The 24,835-nt window shown below is 35.5% G+C and overlaps 1 protein-coding gene across 1 annotated transcript in view; it reads left to right on the forward strand.

The window, feature by feature from the left end:
- map2 (microtubule-associated protein 2) overlaps positions 1–24,835 on the forward strand; it is a 222,421-nt gene that overhangs the window by 124,972 nt on the left and 72,614 nt on the right. The window contains exon 4 of the mRNA XM_030125520.1: positions 9,242–9,509. Within this exon, the coding sequence (XP_029981380.1) occupies positions 9,299–9,509 (211 nt within the window). The 5' untranslated portion in view covers positions 9,242–9,298. The remainder of the gene's footprint in view (positions 1–9,241; positions 9,510–24,835) is intronic.

A 24,835-nucleotide genomic window follows, 5' to 3' on the forward strand; every position in this document is an offset into this window, starting at 1 on the left:
GACAAGGCACAGCTATGAAGTGAAAACCATTTCAGGTGACTACCTCTGGAAGCTCATCAAGAGAATGCCAAGGGTGTGCAAGGCAGCCATCAGAGCTAAGGGTGGCTACTTTGAAGAAACTAGAATATAAGAGATGTTTTCAGTTATTTCACACTTTTTTGTTAAGTACATAATTCCACATGTGTTCATTCATAGTTTTGATGCCTTCAGTGAGAATCTACAATGTAAATAGTCATGAAAATAAAGAAAATGCGAAGAATTAGAAGGTGTGTCCAAACTTTTGGCCTGTACTGTAGTTTTAAAACTTCTAACATGGGGTTTTAGTAATGACAGGGACGTGACCGCCTATGTTGAGACTGAGTGAAGACCGACTCTTTGAGGAAGCAAGACCAAGTCAAGACCAAGACCATAAAAACAAGTCAGTTTTCATAACCATGATTTAATATCACCCCAGTTAATAATCAACAGTTGGCCTACAGGCTAAGCTAGACTGGGAATTGTTTTGTCTATTGTTTGAGTAATATATGAATATCATTAAAAAATATTCATAAAAATGTATAAAAACGCTTTATATATTATTGTTTTATTTCTATTGTCTTTCTTAATACTAATGCTGTAATGAGGTGAGATGAATTTTTTAAGCCCCACAGGGTTTTCTGATCTCACCTGCACAATTTGTTTCTTTGCTTGTCCTAATGTTTGATTTGTTGTGCAAAATAAATAAATAAATAATGTTACAATTAAAACAAAAAAGGCGTAACAGAAGATCTAAGAGCAAGAAGACAGAAATGAGAAGAGACAAAAAATCAATATAAATAAAGCCGAATACAAATAAGAGAATGAAAACAAGAGGAAGAGAAACCAACAAAGAGGAATAAATACTACAAGGCAGCATCACACAAAGGCATTAAAAGGTAAAAGATGAAAGATACGCTTGACAATTGCGTAAAGGGAAACTGGAAATGACTGATATTATACTGTCAATCTGTTCCCTTTTGACTTGAGTCAGCTAAAGCTTGCCCAACATTAACTCATAATATGAATGTAGTTTTCTATATTGTTTTCCATCTTGCCATCTTTATACACGTAGGATGTTTCTCAATATCAAGCACGCAGAGTACGGTCTTGTGAACTCGGTGAGTACAGTCTTGGTCAGAACGGTCTCAGAGAACGGACTTCCTAAGAACGGAAGTCTATCTGTAATCGGAGCAGCTGTGTACTTGTGAACTTTCCTCCCTGTCTCTGCTGTATTTCTGTCATCTGCTCCATAACATATTTCCCTCAAATTACCGCAATGTCACTTGATTTGATTTCAATCCATTTGTACTAGTATTTACATGTCATTTATACATTTCGCATATTTTTCAAAACTGTAATACATTCCGTAGGTTCGGCCGGCACAAACTGCATCTTGGAAATTATTCAGTTTTGTTTCTTTTGTTTATTGTATCGTGGACAATCCCAATTAATTAATTGTATTACTAACAGTAAAACGGGGCAGCTTTAGCCAACATGGCTAGTATTCTGCTGTAGTCTCCAGCCTGATGACAATACGTATGGAAGTAAACCTGTCTCATCAGATTTTGAATTATAAAAGCCTTTGAATTTCTAGCACTGAATTTTTTTGCGCTGAAATTAAGTATCCGAATTTTCTGTCTCTGAATTCAACTATGTTCATAAATTTAGAATAAGAAAATTCAGATGCAAAAAATTCAGAAGCAAAAAAATCAGATGCAAAAAATTCAGATCACACATCTGCAATGACTTTTTTCCTGCATCGGTGTCACATGACCAACCTAACGTAATTTGATTGGCTGGCTGTCGGTTCGACTTGAGATAGAATCGATTGCTTATCCTTGGTGTCCCAGATGTGTGATCGGAATTTTTCGCGTCCGAATTTTTTGCTTTAGAATTTTTTGCGTCTGAATTTTTTGCATCAGAATTTTTTGCTTCAGAATTTTTTGCATCTGAATTTTTTGCATCTGAATTTTTTTATTCTAAATTTATGAACAGTTGAATTCAGAGAAAAAAAAATCAGATACTAAATTTCAGTGTTAAAAAAAAAAAAAAAAAAAAAAAAAAAAAAATCACTGCTAGAAATTCCATGGCTTTTATAATTCAAAATCTGATGACACAGATTTACTTCCATAAATACACACCCTAAAAAAACAATATTTCCCTGCCAAATCTACATGAGTCACCAACCAGTGCATCCTTGGTTTAAGCTAGCTGACAAGAACAACATCTGGGTATTCCGTGCGTTCTTGGTTTATGCGAACTTGCAATTGGAACAGTACTTGGGCTGTGACTGATGACGTTTCACGAGAACAGAAGAACAGACAAGAACGCATATTGAGAAACATCCATACTTTTACCAGCAGTATGATAAAGCAGAACAGGAAAACAAAACAGACAGTAAATAAGTCGTCCTATTCTTTGGTCGAATATGAGTAAAATTAAAACGCTGATAAACAACACTACTGTGATGAGATGGAAATTATCAAACTGTCCAGATGGAGCCACGTCCAGCTCACTTCTCACTGTCCAATCACTGTTTGTCCTGACCTAAACAGTATCCGACCCCCCCACCCCCTTTCACCAAGTGCAACAGACCTGCTGTCTGTCTGAAACACTCAACGTCTGCCTCTATCACTTCACCACCTTACACAGTAGAACTTCTCACTGCACATTATCCCTCAAGGAGAGTATATTAATAAATTGTCAGCTATCCTGTGATCTACAATTTTCCACTCTTCACTTATCTCCATCATTTTCATACTAATTGAATCTCTCAAGCTCCTTCTTTTTTTTCTGTATGTGCTCACTTTTTTCTAATGAAATTCACACATTAGTAAAGTACTTCAGACACAAAAACGTGGCAATTTAATGAGTGAATAGGAGACAATTGACTGATTTTAGATTGAGAATTACATAGTTTCATGAGATGACATGATTCATTAGTACTATTACAAGAAAAAGTACAGATTCAATGAAGAAATGCTGTATAAAAAACATACAGTGCTGTGCAAAAGTTTTAGTACACAGTTTGTTGTTTTTGCAGGGTTTAAATGAGTATGCATATTTATTTGTCATTCCCTTTTCTTCATTTACAACATGAAATACAGGAAATATGTGCACAACCTTTAAAAACACAAAAAAAACTGAACTAAATGTGTTATAAAGGTTAAAATTACTATTTAATGTGACTCAATGACCCCATGACAAGAAGCAGCACAAACCTGGAATAAAACATTAGAAAATTAATGCAATAAATCTCACACTGTCTGAACTAATGAGTTAAAGACCTGTCAGTTACAAAGGGATTTCACACTAAAGCCGTCCACTTTGGTTTATAGAAGCTGTACTGTAATTGCCCTCAAACTTTTCTTTTTACTGCTGTACATACTTCACATGTATCCAGATTGGATTTTAAGACAGAGACTGAGAAATACATACAGCGATGGAAAGAAGGTTTTTTTTTTTTTGACATCCAAAGCATTTGTGATGATTCTTACTGCAATGTAAGTCATTGAACTATGCTAAGTATTGTGTCATTCTCCAAACCCACTGTTCCATCGAGGTCATAACTGGATGTTTCAGCAAGATAATGAAAAACTGTCAAGATTTAAATTTTTTTAACATTAAAAAATATGTGTTTGTTTGTGTGTCTCTCTGACACAGTCACACCTTTTGAAACACAAAAAGATTTTTTTACTGATGTGTCCAGAAGTGTTTTTTCCACTACTATAGATAGATAGATGGATATCTATCTATCTATCTATCTATCTATCTATCTATCTATCTATCTATCTATCTATCTATCTATCTATCTATCTATCTATCTATCTATCTATCTATCTATCTATCTATCTATCTATCTATCTATCTATCTATCTATCTATCTATCTATCTATCTATCTATCTATCTATCTATCTATCTATCTATCTATCTATCTATCTATCTATCTATCTAATCTATCTTATCTATCTTATCTATCAATCTAATCTATCTATCTGTTTTTATCCCAGCAGATGGCACTGTTTCATTCACATGTGCATGTACACAGGCATACAGAACCAAACATATTCAAAACACTCTTGTCAGCAGCTACAGGAAGCAGTGCATCTGTGCACCAGCTCTGACACCATGAGCCTGGCCACACATCAACCCCCTCTCTGGAAGTCCGCCACAGAGCTCAAAGTGACCTTCATCATCAGACGGACAAGACAGCAGCCCCATCTTTGTATTTTACGACTCTTAATATTGGAAGTGCTCTTTACTGGGGGTTTTAGTCTGGTCACAGTGGTGGAACACGGAACAGAAGGCACGGTGTCAGTGAAGAGACAAGCTGAAATATACTGCTGGGTACTGGGGTAGATTGAAGATTTTCTAAAGGAGTCGATGAGGAGACGGTGGAATGGTGTTTCTTGTGGACTTCCTGTGGAGGCTTCATTCACGGTGCCTTCACAGATGAGTCATGCAAAGCTCCATTGACTCCGGACTTTAATCCATTTTCGATGCAAAGGCATGAAACCATCGCATTTTGTACTTCATTCTGTTCTATTTAATTCTGCCCCAGTGCCATGCCATGCCATGCTAGTCCAGTATTGAGTGTATTGTGAGTGCAGTAAATAGTGCTCAGTGCAGCTGTACCTCAGTGGCGGGCTGCACTTATTGACTCGTGTTTTCTCCAGCAGACTTGCCTTCACTCCTCCAAGTCTCTGTGGACAACTGAGCCAAATGACAAATTGCGCTTTCACACATCCCCCTTTTGCACAACTGCACAGGCTGCCTGGCAAATACTTCAAGTACCACTGCTACAGCCCTGCTGAAAAAAGCTACAAATTCCCTCTTAGAGGATTTACTTTCTTGTTTTCACCCTCAGGCTCAGTGTCGTTGTATCTTTCTCAGTCATTTGTTTCTTTATTTCTGGTAAAATTCATAATCAAACATCTACCTGCACTTGTAGTGTATTATTTAATATATTTTTTCCCATTTACTTCTATTTTTTCTCCTTTTTTTCCTTATCTACATATGTATTTTTTCCCTTTGCCATTTCTACATCTATACTTAACTACATTTGTTGTCATATGATCAACATGATTAGAATCCTATGATGCACTGAAGTTTTAATTTCGATCTCGTCGTTTGCATTATGCCCTGATGAAAACTGTTGTTATAACATGTTGGTGATAGTGTCCCTATAGGTACTTTTGCACTAGTGATTTTTTTTTTTTTTTTTTAAGTGGGTATTGACACAGTACTGTGGCATGAAATATCAGTTTGTTTATTACCGCAGAGCCAATTAGCGGCCTCGTTATATCATGTCTAGACTGGTAACTTAAACATCTCAAAAAAGTACCAAGGCAATCAGATAGCAAGTAGGTCAAATTGAGATACAGTAGATATTTAGCTCACTTGGTAGCATATCAGACTGCAACATGGATGACTTGTATTCAATTCCTGGTTGGAGTTGGATTTTTTTTTTTTTTTTTAAGATTTTCAAACGGGGGGCTCCAGCTTCTAGTGCAGAAAAACACCATAACACAACATACAGAGTATTTAGAACAATAATTCTTATTCTATGTTATATACTATCACCAAATTGTTGTTTCTTCCATCAATTGTCACAGTACTGTGGTAGCAAAATGCACAAAAGAATGCACTGAAGTGTAGACCATATATCACCACAGTAGTGTGGCAACAAGAGGATAATGAGTTCATGGAACAGTATCCATAATTGGTTCTAGTAAAAATGCTAACATTTGATTGGTCTGTGGCAGTAGACAACCTGATATTTTATGCCACAGTACTGTGGCAGTAGCCATTGCTTTTTTTTTTTTTTTTTAATTGCGCTTTTGTTTTTCATGCATTCCTTGTCCTTGATATGCATTTTATTCCTTTATACACATTTGCATTTTATAGTTTTTGACCAGTGAAATGCCTACTATACTTTTTTTTTTTCAATAATTTCTTTTGTGTGAAACCCACCTTTGTTCCTATCATGCAAAGACTTGCTGGAAATCAGTAAGTGCAGAGAGGAAACATGTATTCTGTACACTGGAAAAAATTAAAATCTTACCAAGTGTATTTTTCTCATTTCTTGTCAAAATATCTCATCACACTTAAAATAAGACAAAATCGCCTAAAGAGTAACTTTTCAGTGAGATATAAGAACTTATTTTTAGAGAATAGATCTTGAAAATCTTATTTCAAGAAATCTTAGCAAGATAATTTTCACTTGTTCCATTGGCAGATTTTTAGCTTGAATTAAGCAAAAAAAATCTTGAATTAAGCAAAAAAAAAAAAAAATCAAGATCTATTGTCTAAAAATAAGTTCTTATATCTCATTGAAAAGTTACTCTTTAGGCGATTATGTCTTATTTTAAGTGTGAGGAGATATTTTGACTAGAAATGGCCAAAATAAACTTGGTAAGATTTTGATTTTTTTTCCAGTGAGTCAAGAGAGAGTCTCTGAGGAATCAAGACCGAGTCAAGACCAGGACCATAAAAACAAGTCAGTTTTCATAACCATGGTTTAATATCACCCCAGTTAATAATCAACAGTTAGGCCTGCAGACTAAGCTAGACTGGGAATTGTTTATAGGAGCAGTCTGGCACACTCTTGTCTACATAACCTCTTCATATGGACTTTTTACTGTCATTAAAAAAATCCCTACCATATGCATCATCTTCAGCCAATTTTTCAAAACTGCTTCAATAGTGCTGCTCTGTCATCAACATGTTAAACCCACCCTGATTTTGAATCATAGTTAGGATCTACAGAGCAAATTCAGATTTACTGGTGGTATGTCTAGATTAGTAAGGTAAGACAAGACAAGGCAAGGCAAGTTTATTTGTATAGCACATTTCAGCAACAAGCCAATTCAAGGTGCTTCACACAGGATGAAATACAACGACAAGGGAAAAAGAAACACATTTAAAACATTATAAAAGAAACATGTAAAAGGTGAAAACAGCAAGTAAGAAAACAACACATAAAACCCAAAATATAAAAACACACATATTAAAGTAAGAGTTGCAGTGCAGAGTTTCGAAAGAGAATATAAAATTTAAAAAGTCAAAAGCCTTTTAGTCAAAGGCAGCAGTGAACAGGTGAGTCTTTAACCTTGACTTAAAAGAACTTAGACTCTCAGCAGACCTGATATTTTCGGGTAGTTTGTTCCAGATATACGGAGCATAGAAACTGAAAGCTGATTCTCCATGTTTAGTTCTGACTTTTGGAACACAGAGCAGATCTGCACCAGAGTAAGCGACTTTACAGCATTTTTCCAATATTTCCAAAAAATTATGTCTTATTTTAAGTGTGATGAGATAGTTTGACTAGAAATGAGAAAAATACACTTGGTAAGATTTAGATTTTTGCAGTGTATAATTGTCAACACCTATGCAGCTAACCTAGTTATCCACATCAGAAGAACAAAGCCCAGAGTCCAGGACAAACAGCATCATGGTATTGATCCAACACTACATTGAAACGCATTCATCTCCCTCCTCCACACACTGCCCAATACTGTCCAGGACATCACTGGGTCTTTCTGTGTGACCCTGCCTCAGGCGATTATGTAGGATAATCAATATCTTTCCTTCTTCTGCTTCAGCTTGATCTCCTCTCCATGCTGTTCAGCTCAATCATGTGCAAGCAGCGTGGCATTTCACAAACATGCACAGTGACGGGCATTACTGGAAATACCTGGTGTACCTGTCGGGCTCCTGTATGTGCAAGCCGTTGGGTTTCTAGCCACTTTAATCGCCACAAAACTGCATGAGTCCCCTGAATCCAAGGTCGCCTGTGTTCATTTTTTACTGCTTCTGATTTCCACCCGGACCACTGGCTATTACATACCCATAAATCAATAGGGTTTCATCCAGCGCCTGTCAACCCCTCGCAAACATTCAAGATCAGTATTTTACACGAATGCCTGCACACGAACGGGCACAAGCACAAATGTGTTTTTTGAGTTGTTGACAGTGAAGCTCGGTGGTGCTGCAGAAGGGATTAAGACTGACAGAAGGAGATGTGTGAATGTGACCGATGCCGTTTGTCCACAGCCTCCTCCGTTCTCTACAGGGTCCATTCATTCTTTTAACCTAGCTATGGGTTTTCTGTCCATATTTGTGGACAAGAGTTTCACCACTTTATACAAAGAAAAAAAAAAGAAAACTGCCCACCACAAAGGACATTCCATAAAAAATTTATCAAATATCACCCTGTTTACTTCTGCTTAATGATGATTCTACCTCATAACATTCTCTTCAGCAAAGGCGTATATTATGGGCTGCCCTCACTGCAGCCAAGAAAATGCTGGCATTGAGATGGTAGCTGCCTCGTGCTTTAACACGACAACAATGGATCAATTATTTTCTAGATATAGTTATGATGGAGAGGTCAGTGGCCTGGATGCATGCAGCCAGTCGAAAAACGCTTAGTATGTGGGATGGTGTTTATATTATGGTTAAAGAAAGAGTGAAACATAATTGTCTATGACTTTCCTGATCACTATTCTGTTTATATCTATAAATTATATTCTTTTTCATCTATATGCTTCATCTTGAATTTCCCCCCGGGGATCAATTATGTATGTATGTGTATGTGTGTGTGTCTGTCTGTCTGTCCTGTCTATCTATCTATCTATCTATCTATCTATCTATCTATCTATCTATCTATCTATCTATCTATCTATCTATCTATCTATCTATCTATCTATCTATCTATCTATCTATCTATCTATCTATCTATCTATCTATCTATCTATCTATCTATCTATCTATCTATCTATCTCTATCTATCTATCTATCTATCTATCTCTATCTATCTAATCTAATCTACATGTATTTCTCTTTATTAGTTGGTTTTCGTATTCTGACATCCAGATTGGGTTGGTATGGGGGTCACCACTGGTTCTCGGGGGTGGGATTTATACTTTGTGTGTCACAGAATCTTGTATTATAAAATGTGAATTTCTTTCTTTTTCTCTTGTATTGTACTTCTGAGATGCACAATGAAAACAAATAAAAAATTGATCCCAAAAAAAAAAAACTGCATCTGAAAAAACTGTTGCATCCTGATGTTTCCACTATAGGCACTTATTTGATAAAAAAACAAAAAAGCTGGTACTTTGCTGACATTTCCTGGGTCTCAGGAGGTTAAATACTGTTCAAACCACATGCTGAATTCTGACCCCTCCTCTCTCCTCCCTCCTCCCTTCTGTTCTGTAGCCACAAGGAGAGACCCCATCCCTCGCCCACTCTCCCCTGCTGCTAGCCAGCACCAGCATGGCAGACAGTCGACAACCGGAGGACGGTGCCCCCCAGTGGAATCCATCGGGAGGGCAGGATCCTACTGGCACCCACGGAGCCAATGGCTACTCGTCCTCTGCCTACAGGACCTGCCAGCCCGGGGGTGCCCTCATGGCCACAGCCCCATACTCTGCAAGGGAGAACGGCTTCAATGGAGAACTAACTGGGGCTCATGCTATAACTGCAGGTAAGACATTGTTTTTGAGGGAAGTTAAATCACTAATACTATATTTACTTTATAATGCATCTTGTTTAACCTATAAAGACCCAGTGCTACTTTTGCAGAAGTTCCCAAATGAATTTTTCTCTCTAGTTAACCTTTCGTAAATGAATTATCACCATTTATTGTAATACTACCTTCTTTGTTTAGCTTTTTTTTCAGTGAAAATCAGGTATTTTTCTATATGTAATTTCCTGATCATGTACAATCACAGAAAAAATTATCAGACCATCAAAACTCACCAGTGACAATGGTTATGCAATCAAGTACTAACTCCTGTGTGTATCATGTGACTAAAACAGACAGAAAAGAAAACATGGAGGGCCTGAAAGCACTGTTTTTGTCAGTACAATGCCATAGATATTGATGTAAGAACTTAAGTGATTTTGGTTATTATCAAGAAAACCATGGAAAATGTCTAGATATCAGCTCTGAAATGAAACTCTTATGAGCTATTTTTGTTCTTATCATTACATTTGTCCAAACAAATGTACCTTTAGTTATACCAGGCATTAAAATGAACAAGAAATTGAAGAAAACAAGGGGTGGTCTAATAATTTTTGCCGTGACTGTATATGTACACAAAAGCTCAGATTAAAGGTAAGGGCTATTATATCAAAAACAGACCAAACTGAAGAAAAATCTACTTTTTCAGCAAAGATATCATTAACTGAACACAAACACATGTGGTTTTATGGTGAATCAATGTTATAGAAGATGATGGTGTTTCCACAGTAACTACGGAGCCTCTGAACATCCAAATGGGTCATGTCTGATGACCATGAAAAGATGACAAACTGCATTTTCCACCAATTATTTACATATATTGATAGTTTGTGCCTACGTGTCAAAGATTCAAATAAACATTCTGTCCCTTTAAAGTGCTAGTTTTCACATGTTTGGTTGTTTCTTAGCCATACTTAATCTGACATTTGAAAGCAGCAACATAGACCAAAGTCAAGCTTCATTTTTTAAATTTTGTTTTAAATTACATCACAGCTAATCATTAAGTTTGTGTGTTGCTCTGAAAACACTTCGTATTAATTCATTTCATTCATGCTTGATCAGGTCAAGAGACTTTATTGGCTTGACAGTGTGATAACTCCAAGGAGAGTCCTGTCAGAAGTATGTTTGGTTTTGCATGTTAACATGGTGGGTGATTTGGGAGTGCATGAGTTTTTTCCTTGTTTAAAAGAAAAAAAAAAAAAAAAAAGAGTGATTTTATTAATTATATAAGAGCATAGGCCCAAAAAGTAAGGTTAGTTTGGACATATTAGAGAGTGACAGTACAAAAAACAGTATAAATAACATGAATATTTTCACAGTGTATCAGTCACTGGAGTGTTTTTTTGTGTTCTTATGCACATGATAGATAATATGTTGTATGATCGGTAATATACTGTTGCATGTACCTTGCAAATAAATCCACTGCATTAATATCACACAATGACTGATCTGCCATTTCTTGGTGCACACAGACTGCACTTTTTCCTTTAGACCACAGCTGTCAAACATATGGCTCGCAGGCCAAAGATGGCCTGCAAAAGGGTCTAATCCACCCAGTTGGTTTTGCGAAAAACAATTACACTGAAGATATTAACAATTAAATGTGTCAGAATTTAGTTCAGGCATCACATACAGACCAATTCAATTTCCAGTTTCCATAAGAACCTATACATAATGACAGTTACAAAATGTTCTATTTGTTTTTGTGTAAAAAAGTAAAATTACATGAAATGGTTTACATTTACAAACTATCCTTTAACAGAAAAATCTAAGTAACCTGAACAAATATGAACAACCTGGAATGTCTTTAGAGAAGGAAGTGCAATTTTACGAATATTCTGCCTGTTTCTAAATGTTTTGTGCATTTGTAGATCCACTGGGATCTGTGAGTTGTAATGTACATGTGGAAATGATAAACTGAGGCAGAATATTGTTAAAATTCCACTTATTTAGGAAATATTTGAGAAATTTCAGGTGGTTTATCAATCAATCAATATTTTTTTTTATTTCTAATGCACTTTGTAACATCCAAAGCTGACCAAAGTGCTGTACAAAAGAAGAATAAAGATAAAGCATCACAAATAAACAACAATAACAATGCAGTGCATTCGCCTATAAAAAACAGAGTACCACAATACTAAGTGTCAAAGGCCATTCTGAACACAAACGTTTGTGTTATTCACATTTTAAGGAAACTTTTGTAAACATTTTCATAATATAATTTGACTTTTTTCTCTGTTATTTTACTGGTCTGGCCCACTTCACATAATATTGGACTGTATGTGGCACCTGAACTAAAATGAGTTTGACCCCTGCTTTAGACTCTTAAGTTAAAAAAAGCTTTTTATTACATAATTACCCATGAAGTTGGAATAAAATACTTACCCCACCCCTCGAAGGGAAGGCTAAGGGGTATTGTTTTTGGTTCAGTTTGTTTCTTTGTTTCTTTGTTTGTAAACACCCTAGCAGCAAAACTCATACTAAATTAGGTTTATAGATTGCCAGTGACCCAGAATAGATGTCGTTACAATTGGGGAAAGTAGGTCAAACTTAAAATTTTTAATGAATTTCTAAAATCTTTTTTCTTCTCCCATTTTCTTGTAATGGGCGAAATTTCACATGTATAACAAACATAAGTTTTGTTTCAATTTACTTCAAACTTGGCACACATATAGAGGTAATTGATATGATATAGACATGATGACATCAGCTGGAGCGATGCTAAAATAAGCAGCAATACGTTGGAAGGGTGGGGTTTGTTGTGCCTGGCACCATTTGTTTTACCTGCTTCTCATGAAATGATTGTGACAATGTGATTTATTCTAGATAGATGAAGTGTAACTGGGACTTAGTATGTAATCATTGGTCCTGGTCAAAGATGATTTCTGATGTCTTTAAATAGGAATAAAAAGAGGAATATGTCTGAAAACAAAATTATTCCAACTCTATGGTCAGCAGTTTATAACAGATGTATAACATGACAGCAGTTCAAAATATTGTCCATTACTACTGAAACAAAAAGTGAACATCTGTATCATTATGCTATATTTACATCTGTATCATATTCTTGTGAGTTTTTCAACTGCAGCAAAGAGTGGAGACAGAAAGATAATCCTGTGGTCTGAAATGAAAATAGTAGCACTGCTTTAATTTTGGGCTGAAAATTGTGGAAAAGTATCTGTGTTGCTGGGTAATTCTGTTGCAGTGGAATAACTAGTGTTCTGTTTTTGGCTATTAGTGTCTGTGAGAATGTCATCAGGTGTGATTCCCACTGGGGACAGTTTCTATTGGGATGGAGCTCCTGTGGGGAGTTGCCATAGAAGCCGTGAAGGGAAGTGAGGTGTGTGTGTGCATGTATGTGGGAGAGGAAAATGTCGCCATGTGAATAATGAGCATGTACCTGAACTCAACTTTACACGCTTATTAGTTGTTCCACTCGTTCATGTCTAATAACTAGTCTGGGAACATCACATGTCCAGGAGTTTCATGAAAACTATTATTGAAACGTATGGTACTTCTGTGTGCGGTCAGAGATAGGGTTGTAAGAAAATGTCGGTTCTGCAATATATCGTGATTTTTCATGTCACAATACTGTATTGATATTAAAAAGTACTGTATTGATATTTTTAGATATTTATTCAAATGCAGTGGAGGTTTATTTTTGTTTTTCTTTTTTGTTTGCATTTTATTTATTATTATTTAACACTCTTTTATTAAATAATGGTAGTTCCTTTGTTGGGATCGCACAAAAATAATGTTATGATGTTAGTTCTGAACTAATAGAATATGAACATTTGAACAGGGTCTTAAACTGTAACGTCTGTAAAACATTATTTAAGTTTTAACACAGGAACATTTTGTGATATAGCATTAGACCCTGTTGGGATCAAATAAAATGTGTTTAGCATTTGTGCATATTTCTTGTGTAGTTCCATTCTTCCAGGAAATAATCTTTTAAAAAAGGAACAAAACCAATAAAGAAAACTGCCTTTTTAACAGTATTGTGATTCTAGTATTCGGATTTATATCGTATTGCCAGATTCTTGCCAATACACAGCCCTAGTCAGATAACCTGTGGACAAAAACACAGAACCTTATAAAACTCAGATTAAATTAACCACATTTTTCCGAGGTAAAACCGTTCCACTTCAGCGCAGTTTTTTGTGGATGTGTGTTTTCTCATGTGTGGGTTTGCAGCGCTCCGAATGTTCACTAGAATCACATACTGTTATTAACAGTGCTATAATTAACACATAAAATCTGTCTCTTTAGCCCTTTCCCCTTACCCCACCTTCATTTACACTCTGCCGACAAGTCCAATAATGAACTGATGGTGTCACCATAGTAACCACTTCCCTACAATTTACTTCACCAGGGCTTTTGTTCTTTTTGCCTTTGTCTTACTACAAACAAGACAATTTAACATCCTTTTGACAAGACAACCAGATACTCTCCCCTCCCACTATTATGACTCAAATTATACCACTTTTGAAGACTGATGATAATCCAAATTGACCTCTTTATGTCCTGGATGCACATTTTGACTTATTTAGCATCATTCAGTTTGTATGTTCATCACAAGAAACAAAAACAAATAATTGTGAGAATAGTGTTCCATAAAAAAAAAAAAATTCTCTCCAAACAACGATGATAATGATAGTAGTAACAACAACGGTTACAACAACGGTAACAACAACAATAACGGTAACAATAATGACAACAACGGTAACAATAATAACGACAGCAGTAACAACAACGGTAACAATAATAACAACAACGGTAACGACAACGGTAACAACAACAACAATGGTAACAATAATAACAACAATAACAGTAACAATAGTAACAACAATAACAGTAACAATAATGGTAACAACAACAACAACGATAACAATAATAACAACAACGGTAACAATAATAACAACAACGATAAAAATAATAACAATAATGGTAACAATAATAACAACAACGATAACAATAATAACAACAACGATAACAATAATAACAGCAATAAAAGTAACAATAATAATAACAATAACGGTAACAATAATAACAACGGTAACAATAATAACAACAATAACAGTAGTAATAATAACAATAACGGTAACAATAATAATAACAATAACAGTAACAATAATGGTAACAATAACCGTAACAACAACAACAACGGTAACAATAATAACAACAGTAACAACAATGGTAACGATAAGGGTAACAATAATGGTAACAATAACGATGATAATAATAATGATAATAATAATAATAATAATAATACATTTCATTTGTTGGGGCATTTTTTCTCACTCAAGGACACCGTACAGTAAAACAGAGGAGTATAAAACAAGCAATAAAACAGAGTAAAAAGTAAAAGGCAGGTTGAAAATTGGACAATGCAATTGTGGTCACAAAGAGAAATTGGTCCTAAACAGATGGGTTTTGAGTTTGGATTTGAAGAGAGGGAGTGAAATAGTATTTCTGAGCTCCGGTGGCAATGAGTTCCAGAGTTGATGATGATGATGATGATGATGAAATTCTTCATTCAGTCATCACATAATACAACCACTGTCAACATTACAGACATTACCAACAGGTTAGTGACTGAAAAGGTACAGGCAGAAGCATAACGCTCATATAATGTCTATCCCATATAACAAATTAAGATACCCAGCCTTCAATATAGGAAAAAGAAAAAACAAAAAATACAAACAAGCAAAAACATAAAGAAGTGAAACTAAACCAAAAAAACAGAAAACATAACCAACCAAATTGATGGAGAATTTAATGTGGAGTAAAAAATTAATTATTTACTTGTTAGTTATTAAATCTTAACAATTGTAACCTTCAAAAATTGCACTACATACCATTTAAAAAAACAAAAAACAAAATGAGCTACACATTGGTAAATCCATGCTGGCTTCATTCCACAGTTTAATTCCAACAACAGATATACATCTTCTTTTAGTCTCTTTTCTAGCTTTCTGTGCAACGAATTTACAAACATCTCGCAATATTTAGACTCAGACACATCACAAAAAAAAACAAAAAAAAACATTGTATTGGTGATAATATTTTTTTACAGCAGTGACCAAATACAAAAATCTAAAATGTTTAAGAACTTTATATCCACTAATCCCATCAATATTTCTAAGTAATTCAGGTAAAATGCAGTTTCTTAGCTTTTCATCATCATCGGTTATGACCCATTTAAACATTCTGAGGCTCCGTAAGGAAAGTAGAAACACCATCATCTTCTGCAAAATTGTTTCACCAATAAAACCCATGTACTTTTACAAATTCCATTGGTTGTAGATACTCACTTTTAATTTCAGATGATGAGATATTTTGTTGAACACTCACTTTCGCTTCTTTTTTTCCCACTTTGCTCTAATAAATTTTGAATTGACTTTGAGTTTTATGATCAGTGAAAGGTTTCTCAGCCCGAACAGTTTCGAGTTTTGCGGAAACATAACTTTCCTTCTACAACACTGGCTCGATTTTTGTTGGTAGTTAAAGAACTTCCTTGCAGATTATTTCATCTTATGCCATCTATATGATGCAACTGAACCTGTTTAAGTTTTGACAGAGGCCGGCGGTGGGTCCAGAACCAGATTCCTGCATTACTTTGCATTCATTGAATCAAAATTGCTGCTGTACTTACAGTTTATTAGCTTGTCTAACAGTGTTTAAATTCTCTCTAATAAGAATGAGAAGCTAATTATCATAATTAGCAACTGCCAAAGCCTCGTGTGTTCTAATGACTCATTATATACACATACTGTATCAAAGAAATGAGAGTGCTGGTAACGGCCTGCTTCCAACTTCAGTCATGAAACAAATGTCAACAAGAAAACAAGTTTTTTTTTCCTCTTGTGAAAACAGAACCCAGAAAGTGTCATTTTAACTTAGCATTTGTGAGCTTTGTCAGAAACTGGACCCACATCTTCTGGAAATTAGAATGTTTTGCAGTACGGTGCCACTCTGTGGATGACACTGGACAGTTTTACATGAAACAAGCAAGAAGGATATAAAGTTACACCAACTTCTATTGATACTGAGAATTTGTTGACTGCGATTCATTTGCACATTGCTATGTTATTTGCACACAATATTGCACACAACTGCATCCTAACGGCACATACTGGACTGTACATACTGTGTTTTTAAGTTTCTTTTCTATATATAATTAATTTACACTCAAACATGTTACTGCAGATCAGGTTTATCTAGAACAGCAAACCTACAGTAATGGTATGAATGTCAGAGTTTGGGATGATGCATTAGTGTCCATTGTTTTGGCTGATATGGAACTAAAACAACAAAACCCATGAATATACAAGAGAACAGCGTTCACTGTAGTGACCACTATGCATGAAAGGGTTAAAGACCAGACAGTAATTTTATTTACAAGTGGCAAAAATCACAAAAACATGACCAAAAAAAAAAAGAAATATCCTTAACTTTTTGTTTGTAGTGTATATCCTCAGTGTCTGGCCAGTAGGGCTGGGAATCATGGCCAATAGAGGGTATGCACGTGACGTCACTGCTAGCGGAAGTCACCGCGGTTACGCCCACTGAGTGGCAGAAAGAGGGAGACGAGTAGTGGCTTTGGCTTGAATACTGCAAAAACTTTAGAACAATCTAAAAAATGGGCAAGAGCCATTGTGCTGTTGATTGCACAAATAGGTTTAAAAAGCACTCGGAGCTATCGTGTTAGCAGCGACCTAAAGCCAAAGACAGAAGAAGCAGATGGATCGCTGCAATTCGTAGAAATAACTGGAATCCGGGCAACGAAACCTGGATTTGTGGTTGCCATTTTGTGTCAGGTAACATTCATTTATGCTGTATTCTTGTGTAAAATCATACCTTAAATTACATATCATTTTGGCTAACGTTACTTCTTAGTAAAGCTCTTAATGTTAGCATCTGTCATTTAGTTCTATGTTTCATAACTGAAACGTTTTTGTCTTCAGTTGTGTGATTCTGAACCTTGTGCTCTACATAATTTGTAAACTAGCTTAAACTGAGGCTAACCTAGTTTTCCGAATAAGGGGGTACTGTAGCACAAAGCTGTTGAAGCTGTGTTGTATCAAGTATTTGGTGTTAACCCTACTTAAATCTCCACAGTACCAGTAGATCATCCACTCACTTGGGTCAGTACTAAGGGTTCAACTCCAGTAAATCAGTAGTGAACTGTGAGCACTACTGCTGGGCCTTTACCTTGGAAATCACCGCCAAGAAAATACGTCTGCACTGACAGAAAACCTCCAAAACAATAGTATGTTGAATTGAAAGCACTCACCAGCTGTAATCCTCTAATTAACGATGACGAGGATGTCAACAACTCTTTGGCTTTTGTATCCTTTCAGCCTTTACATTGGGGATTTTCCCGGCGTTGAAATCAGGTTCATATAAATGTCAGGATACGTGATTTCCAGCCACGTATCAATGTTCGTAGACCACTTGTTGTTTGGTAGCTTGTATGGATCCATGTCCAGTCCAATTGTCTTTAATTTCATGTTATATTCCACATTTTTCCCAGTCTCGCTGTAGTTACTGCTATGCTCCACCATGTTGAGCCGGTTTGTTTTTGCCACTCAGTCTGACTTAGAGGGGCGTGGCCCAGAGAGGAAGTGACGTATGTGCATTCCCTCTATACAATGTACAGAGGCTTCGTATACTTATTGTGACGTTTCGGGCCAAGGCCCTTCATCAGACTGAGGACAGAAACTTACACAGGTGTTCTATGTATAGAACACCTGTGTAAGTTTCTGTCCCGAAACATCACGATTAAATGGTTTGGGAGCTCACTGGTTGTGCGGACCTTCCTTTATTTTTTCTCACGTTCTACTTTTTTGGGATCCAGCACACCTCTAATTTTGGATGTGCGTGTCGTTCACCTTTTTTCTTCGTATACTTATTACCCCGCCCATCGAAGGGGAGGCAGGGGGTATTGCTTTTGGTTCGGTTTGTTTCTTTGTTTGTTAACACTCTAGCAGCAAAACTCCTGGTTGAATTCATACCAGATTGGGTTTATAGATTGCCAGTGACCCAGAATAGATGTCGTTACATTTTGGGAAAAGTAGGTCAAAGTTTAAATTTTTTATGAATTTTTAAAATCTTTTTTTCCCCCATTTACTTATAATGGGCAAAATTTCAAATGTCTATAAAAACATCGATTTTGTTTCAATTTACTTCAAACTTGGCACATATATATATAGAGGCAATTGATATGCTGACATCAGCACACACATAGACATGATGACATCAGCTGGATCGATGCCAAAATAGCTACAATACTGGCAAGTGGCGAGGTTTGATGTGCCTGGAACCACTTGTTCTTTAGTATTTTTATATTGATGTAAATATATTCATGAGTGTTTTTATATTTTCCCCTTTTTTAATCTAGCTGAGAAGTACCTGTAAGAAAAAAGTTGCCATGTGCACATAATGACAATAAACAGTCTTGGATGTTGAATTAGCTAGTTTATGCCTTGGCCACTCCCACTGTCAGTTACCATGAGTTAGCTTAACAAATCTTACACATATCAAAATAAATTCTGACTGAGCCTACACAAAACACAAATATGCTATAGATATCAAAAACAAACTGTTCATTTCGTAAAAGTATTACACATCAAAATCAACTCTGTTCCTTTCATAGTAATAATACACATATCAAAATTAAAATGTCCATTTCATAGCAGTAAAATATACACATCAAAAGTAAATTCTTAGCTTAATTTGCATTTATATTTTATCCATAACCTCTGTAAGTGCAAAAAGATTTTCACAAAAGGCCTTTGATTTCTGGACTTCCTCTGTGTTTTTTAATTCACAAATTAAATATGTTAATGGAAAGGCACCTACTGTTAATATTTTCCTAACCATATTCAAGTAGTTTTATCAGCTAAAGCTTTTGTCAGTACAATGCTATAGCTATTGATGTAAGAACTGAAGTGATTTAGGTTATTATCAAGAAAAGCATGAAAAATGTCTAGATATCAGCTCTGAAATTAAACTCTTATGAGCTATTTTTGTTGCTATTGCTATATTTGTCCAAACAAATGTACCTTTAGTTGTACCAGGCATTAAAATGAACAAGAAATTGAAGAAAACAAGGGTGGTCTAATAGTTTTTTCCGCAACTGAATATACTCATGTCCCCTCCCTATTTTTTTTTACTGACCATAAATTCCCATGTCAGCTCCCATAAGATAGCTTAACAAATCTTATATATATCAAAATAAATTCTGAATAAGCCTGCACAAAACACAAAAACACTATGCATATCAAAAATATACTGTCCATTTCATAACACTATTACACATCAAAATGAACTCTGTCCCTTTTATAGCAATAATACACATATCAAAACTAAACTCCTTCTATTTCATAGCAGTAAAATACATACATCAAAAGTAAACTCTTAGCTTAATTTGCATTTATATTTTATCCATAACCTCTGTAAGTGCAAAAACATTTTCACAAAAGGCCTTTGATTTCTGGACTTCCTCTGTGTTTTTCAATTCACAAATTAAATATGTTAATGGAAAAGCACCTACTGTTAATATTTTCCTAACCATATTCAAGTAGTTTTATCAGCTAAAGCATACTACTTTTGCATATTTGCTTTTATGTGCAAATGGACATTCTGTTCTTTTAATCATCTGCATGAAAAACCCTATCTACTGTTGGCAGCTGTGCAACCAGAGCTAAGTTTGTCAACAGGGCATCTTGTCAGCATACATTAGCATTGCTCTAGACTGGGACAGAGTGTAGGTAAGTGAGGGAGGATGGATGACAGACGGGCTGATGCTGGCACTCCGTTTGCTTTTTTTCCCCTCTCTCTCTCTCTCGCTCTCTCTCTAACTCTGTGGAAAGCTCTTCAGACACTACGGAATTGCCCTCTAGACTTTCATTTGAGTCAAAGCTGAAAAAGCAAGTCATACACACTCACCAGTGGTCCAGGGATGGAGTGAGAGACAGAACGAAAGAGTGAGTTACTGTAACAGAAATGAAAAGAATGACCATAGGAGCATCGCACTGACTGATGTCTGTGTCATTAAGAAGATGCAAGAAACTGGGCAGAGTGACAAGGCGCCTCTCGTCAGCACAAATCAGTATGTTTGGCTGCAGCAGAGTACATTTGCCCACTTTGCTCAAATAAAGCTCTGCTGTGAAGTGTGCAGGAATGGACCGATCTGAATGAAACAGAATAGAATAGAACAGAATAGAATAGAATAGAATAGAATAGAATAGAATAGAATAGAATAGAATAGAATAGAATAGAATAGAATAGAATAGAATAGAATCCCTTTATTTACATTTACATTTATGCATTTGGCAGATGCTTTTTTTCCAAAGCGACTTATAGGAGAAAAAACAAAATAAAAGAATAGATTAAAGACATAAAACAGCTGTAATATTAAAAACAGTGTCATACAGAAGATTAAAAAAGCAAAATGATAGACTAAAATACATATCATTATCATTACATCATTATACATATGTACAATGAAATTAAAATAGGCAACTCTCTTATGGTGCGTAGTGCAAAACAGTTTAAAAGAAAAAAAAAAAGTGTAAATATATATATAGAATTAAAAACAAGCATGTCAACCAACCAAAAAACGGTAGAGATAAATATATATTACACTTTGAAATGAGGATTATTTGGGTTTATGTGTACACAAAGACAAACTGCATGGTAACTGTACGCTTATTAACCCTTAGGGGTCTGAGCCTATTTTGGCTGTTTTTGAGTCCTTTTGATTTTGCCTTTATATACTATATAAAGAAATGCTTGCTATACCCATGTTTGGTATCTTTTTTTTTTTTTTTCAGCACAACTTCATCTATCTCATCTGCCTATTATTTTTTCAGTTTAGCCTACCATATCAACACAAAATGCGAAAAAACACAAAAAATATAAAATCTGATTTGAAAAATGTATATAATTTATTGCATAAATAACACAAAGATGCTTAATGAACCTTTTCAAAGACTTTAAAAGTGAATATTGGTTTCAAATATCAGGTATATAAAATCAAAATTGTAATAAATTTAAACTATACTCAAATACTTGACATAAAACCATATCTTTACATAGGCATTTTCTCCAGTTTTCTCACTCCTAAGGGTTAATAAATTCACACATTTTTATTTAATTTCATTATTCAAGATCTGTATGCATAGACTGTAACTGTGCTAAGTGGGATTTAGTCAGCAAAAGTAATAATAATAATAAATTTAAATCTCAGACAAACTTCTCTGTGGAAATCAGTTTCAGAATTGAAATGTATATTATATATTTATTATGATCCTTTTTGTGGCTACAGAGACAGAAGCTGAAACAACCAAGGCATGTTGCTGACATCTGAATCACAATAGGACCCAAGTCAGTGGCCCGCCAGTCTGTTGCTATGGTAACCGCTGGCTTTACACATTTTGGGCACTGGTGGGTTTTCTACCAAATGGCACTCTTGCTCTCTCTGTGCCCTCTCAGTCCTGCAGTGTTTGTGTGTTAGTGTGTGTGGTGTGCACGTGTGTGTATGTGTGTGTGTGTGTGTGTGTGTGTGCAGTAGTCTGGCTGTAGAGTCTCCGTCGGGGCTTCCAGTCGAAGCCTCTGCTCAGAGCGGGAGCATCTCAGCATCAGTCTGCCTGTCACACAGGTAATGCACACTTTTCCTTCATTGAGGGACTACTGTACGTCTTTGTGTGGACATACTGTTAGTTATGATTATTGATGTAGGTAAACAAATAGGATGCAGGCTTTTTGTGTATCACAGCAGCTGTCATGTGCATGTGCATGTGGGTTATCCTTGTGTCAGAGCCAGTGCTATTTCTTTTGACATCAGTCTGTCAGAGAAAAACGCTGAGACAACCAGACACGGCTAGTTTCCATTAGTGCCAGCGAGCTTTGTAGACGTGACAAGGTCATTTTTTACAGTGCTGTTTCTTTGTGGAAGTGCATGTCTGTGGATTTGTTAGTGGGGAATTCATGTCATATGGTGACACACCCACACCTGAGGTTCTTTTGTGCATTTTTGGACATGAAAAATCATATTTCCTTACAATGTAGGTTTTGAGATTTTGACTTTTTTAGCATTTTTTTATGTATGTTAAATATTATATATAATTTTGAAGATGAAATATTCCAATGGAAACGATAATATTTTATGGATGGATGGATGGATGGATGGATGGATGGATGGATGGATGGATGGATTGACGGACTATATGAACACATATATTTAGAAACATTGAATTCAGGTATTTCAACAGGGGGCTTATCATAGTTAAACTCTGACAAATAATTTAATATTATTTTAATCTTATTCTGTATTGTGAAAAGTACCATTGCGATACACATTTTTTTCAACTGTAAGGTTAATTTAGGCAATGCTTTCAAAATTCTTTAAAGTTTGTTTTACTTAATTTAACTCAATGTTGAAATTCTTCTTTGAATATAAATTTTAAAAAATTCTATTTTCAGATTTCTGAAATACTTGTCACATTCTGACTATAAAGAATTTAAACCCCAACTAACCATCTAGTATCTGCAACTGAAAATTTTGCCTTAAAGCATGTATTTATATTATTAATGAATATATTAAATATTGATTTGACATTTGGCATGATGATTACTTACAGCAACTGACATAATGATATAATAGATGATTCAATCCACTTTATTTATATAGCACATTTAACCTCCTAAGACCCAGCTATGGGTTTTCTGTCCACATTTGTAGACAAGAGTTTCACAATTTTATACAAAAAAAGAAAAGAAAAATGTCCACCACAAAAGACATTCCATAAAAATTTTAAAAACTGCATCTGAAAAAACTGTTGCATCATGATCACTTATTTAATAAAAAACAGAAAAAGCTTGTACTTTGCTGACATTTCTTGGGTCTTACGAGGTTGAACAACATTTCCAAAGTGCTGCACATACAGTAGAATTGTAAAAACAATAAAACAAATAACAGAAAATACACTAAAAACAATATATCAGTACATAAAACTAAAACAATGAATAAATAAAACAATAAAATCAAATTGTTAAAAGTCAGAAAGTAAGTAAAAGACACAGAGGACCACACTACTCATGTGGAAATAAAAGCCAGAGAATAAATATGGGTCTTAAGATGAGACCCAAAACACTCCACCATGGGGGCTGTTCGGACGTGGGAGGGCAGGGCGTTCCAGAGTCTGGGGCCGACCATCGAGAAAATCCTGTCCCCCCTGGTTTTAAGTGTCATCTTGGGCACCACGAGCAATCTAGAAATAGATATAATGATAAAGTGCCAACAATGACATACTAATATTAGATTATCATTCATTTCCTGTTTGCAATGTTGTGAATTATTTTGGCAGTATAATTGAGGTTTAACTCTCTATTTTTATTTTTTATTTTTTTATATATTTTGGACATAATTGTAGTATACCTGAGGTTGTATGACAGAATTCCTGATGCAAATTACAGCCTTCTTTCAGTTAAAAAAGTCAATTCATTTCCTGACTTAAAGGACTTTCTTGCTGCATTAATGGTTCAACAGCTTAATATTGAATTTGAAGAAAGGTGGTGAAAATTGCTATAAAATTGGAATTGAGGAAATCCATAAAATGATGACTAATGAGAGCTGCGTCAGCAAAAAAAAAAATGGAACCATATAGGCACTTTTAGTCATTTGCATTTAATACCGTTAATATTTATATTTTTAAGATTTATATTCTGGTATGAGAAAATGCTTTGTTTTTTTTAAAGCCACAGCCTAAATAGGTGGTACAATACATGTTTATTGCACTTTGCTGTTGAAAATGGGAAATGGCTGCATTTAGATGATGAGTGGGCTGTGTTTAGTGTTCCCGGAAATGTGTGTGTGTGTGTGTGTGTGTGTGTGTGTGTGTGTGTGTGTGTGTGTGTGTGTGTGTGTGAGTTTGTTTGTGTAGGTGGTTGATGTTGGATTGGATTGGAAAAGGTCCTGAAACAGCAGCAGTGAAAGGAGCACTCTGCCACCCAGTCCAACATAAGGCACCGTTGCCATGCAAATGAAGGTCGGGTGGATAAACGCCCGGTGAATTCCTTTGCACATCAGACAATATAAAACCTGATGTGGGAAAACTATCTAAAGAAACTGATCACAAGTTCCAGTGAAGTTATTAAAGACCTATTTTGTAGGGAACAACCAGTTGCTTTCAGTTTCATCCTTTCCCTTTTCCTACAGTAAATTTCCTCATTTACCACCTGCTGCCCACTGCGTTGTTGACTAGACACCAGCAAAT

This window comes from Sphaeramia orbicularis, chromosome 21 (genome assembly GCF_902148855.1).
Source record: "Sphaeramia orbicularis chromosome 21, fSphaOr1.1, whole genome shotgun sequence".
Taxonomy (NCBI): Eukaryota; Metazoa; Chordata; class Actinopteri; order Kurtiformes; family Apogonidae; genus Sphaeramia; species Sphaeramia orbicularis.